The 1021-nt window shown below is 45.3% G+C and overlaps 1 protein-coding gene across 1 annotated transcript; it reads left to right on the plus strand.

The window, feature by feature from the left end:
* The first annotated feature begins 313 nt into the window (after nt 1-313).
* LOC149009515 (Integrase-type DNA-binding superfamily protein) lies at nt 314-1021 on the plus strand. The gene has a single exon (XM_089162359.1). The coding sequence runs from the start codon at nt 314-316 to the stop codon at nt 1019-1021; it is 708 nt and encodes a 235-aa protein (XP_089018485.1).

Consider the following 1021-nt stretch of genomic DNA (forward strand, 5'->3'; position numbering starts at 1 on the left):
AACCTAAACCTCTTGCACTCTCATTGTTCTTGGAGTGTTTCTTCCACTCGGAAAGCATGTCCTGGAGGGGAGAGCAGAGCATCTAAGTAAGTAAATACGAAGGATTTCGCTCATCGAGAATGACACGAATATCTTTGTATTCCCAATAAAAAATATTAAATCTTTTCTCTATTAAATTATCGAAAAATCCAAACTGGGTTTCCCCCTACTCAACTCGTATATAAAAGGGTAGCTGCCTTTTCTGTTCATCGCTTTCGTTTTCAGATTCAACAGAGAAGAGAGAACAGAGATAGAGATGATGATGATGAAGACGATGAATAACGACGAAACCCACCATGCAGTGTTTCCGTCGTTCATGAAGACAGAATTGTTCGAAGCTTCGGAAGCTTTCCCTTCTTTGTTGAACCCTATACCAGTGAACCCATCTGAAGATGAGTCGTTCTCGGGTGGCAAGCCGCCTGATCTTGAAGGAATCGCTGCTGTTGTTGGCCGACACGTTCTGTTTGGAAGCGATGAGTCGGTCCCGGTTTCACAGCGTATCGGAGCTGAATCGACGGCGGAGGAGAAAAATGGAAGCATTCCTGTGCAGAAAAGATATAGAGGTGTAAGGAAGAGGCCATGGGGTCGATGGTCCGCTGAGATACGTGACAGAATCGGGCGTTGTCGTCACTGGCTTGGCACTTTTGACACGGCGGAGGAGGCGGCGCGTGCTTATGACTCGGCGGCTAGGAGACTCAGAGGGTCCAAGGCTCGGACTAACTTCGTTATTCCTTCAGTATTGCCGGACTCGTCTCTGGATAAGAACAAGTTGGGTTCGAATAATAGCAATAATAAGGTTAAGTCCCGAAGCATGAATCAAAATAGAACGTCTGTGGTGGTTAGTTCATTAGCTCAGCTCTTCAGTTCCACTACTGCTAGTGCTGCTGCTATTGATGAAAGAAAGAAACAGTGCAAGGTAGAGCTTGATATGAAGTTAGGTGTGGATTTCATCAACATGAATTCAGCAACAACTACTAGATGA

This window comes from Hakea prostrata, chromosome 7 (genome assembly GCF_041222555.1).
Source record: "Hakea prostrata isolate BN-2017 chromosome 7, UWA_Hpros_2, whole genome shotgun sequence".
NCBI lineage: Eukaryota > Viridiplantae > Streptophyta > Magnoliopsida > Proteales > Proteaceae > Hakea > Hakea prostrata.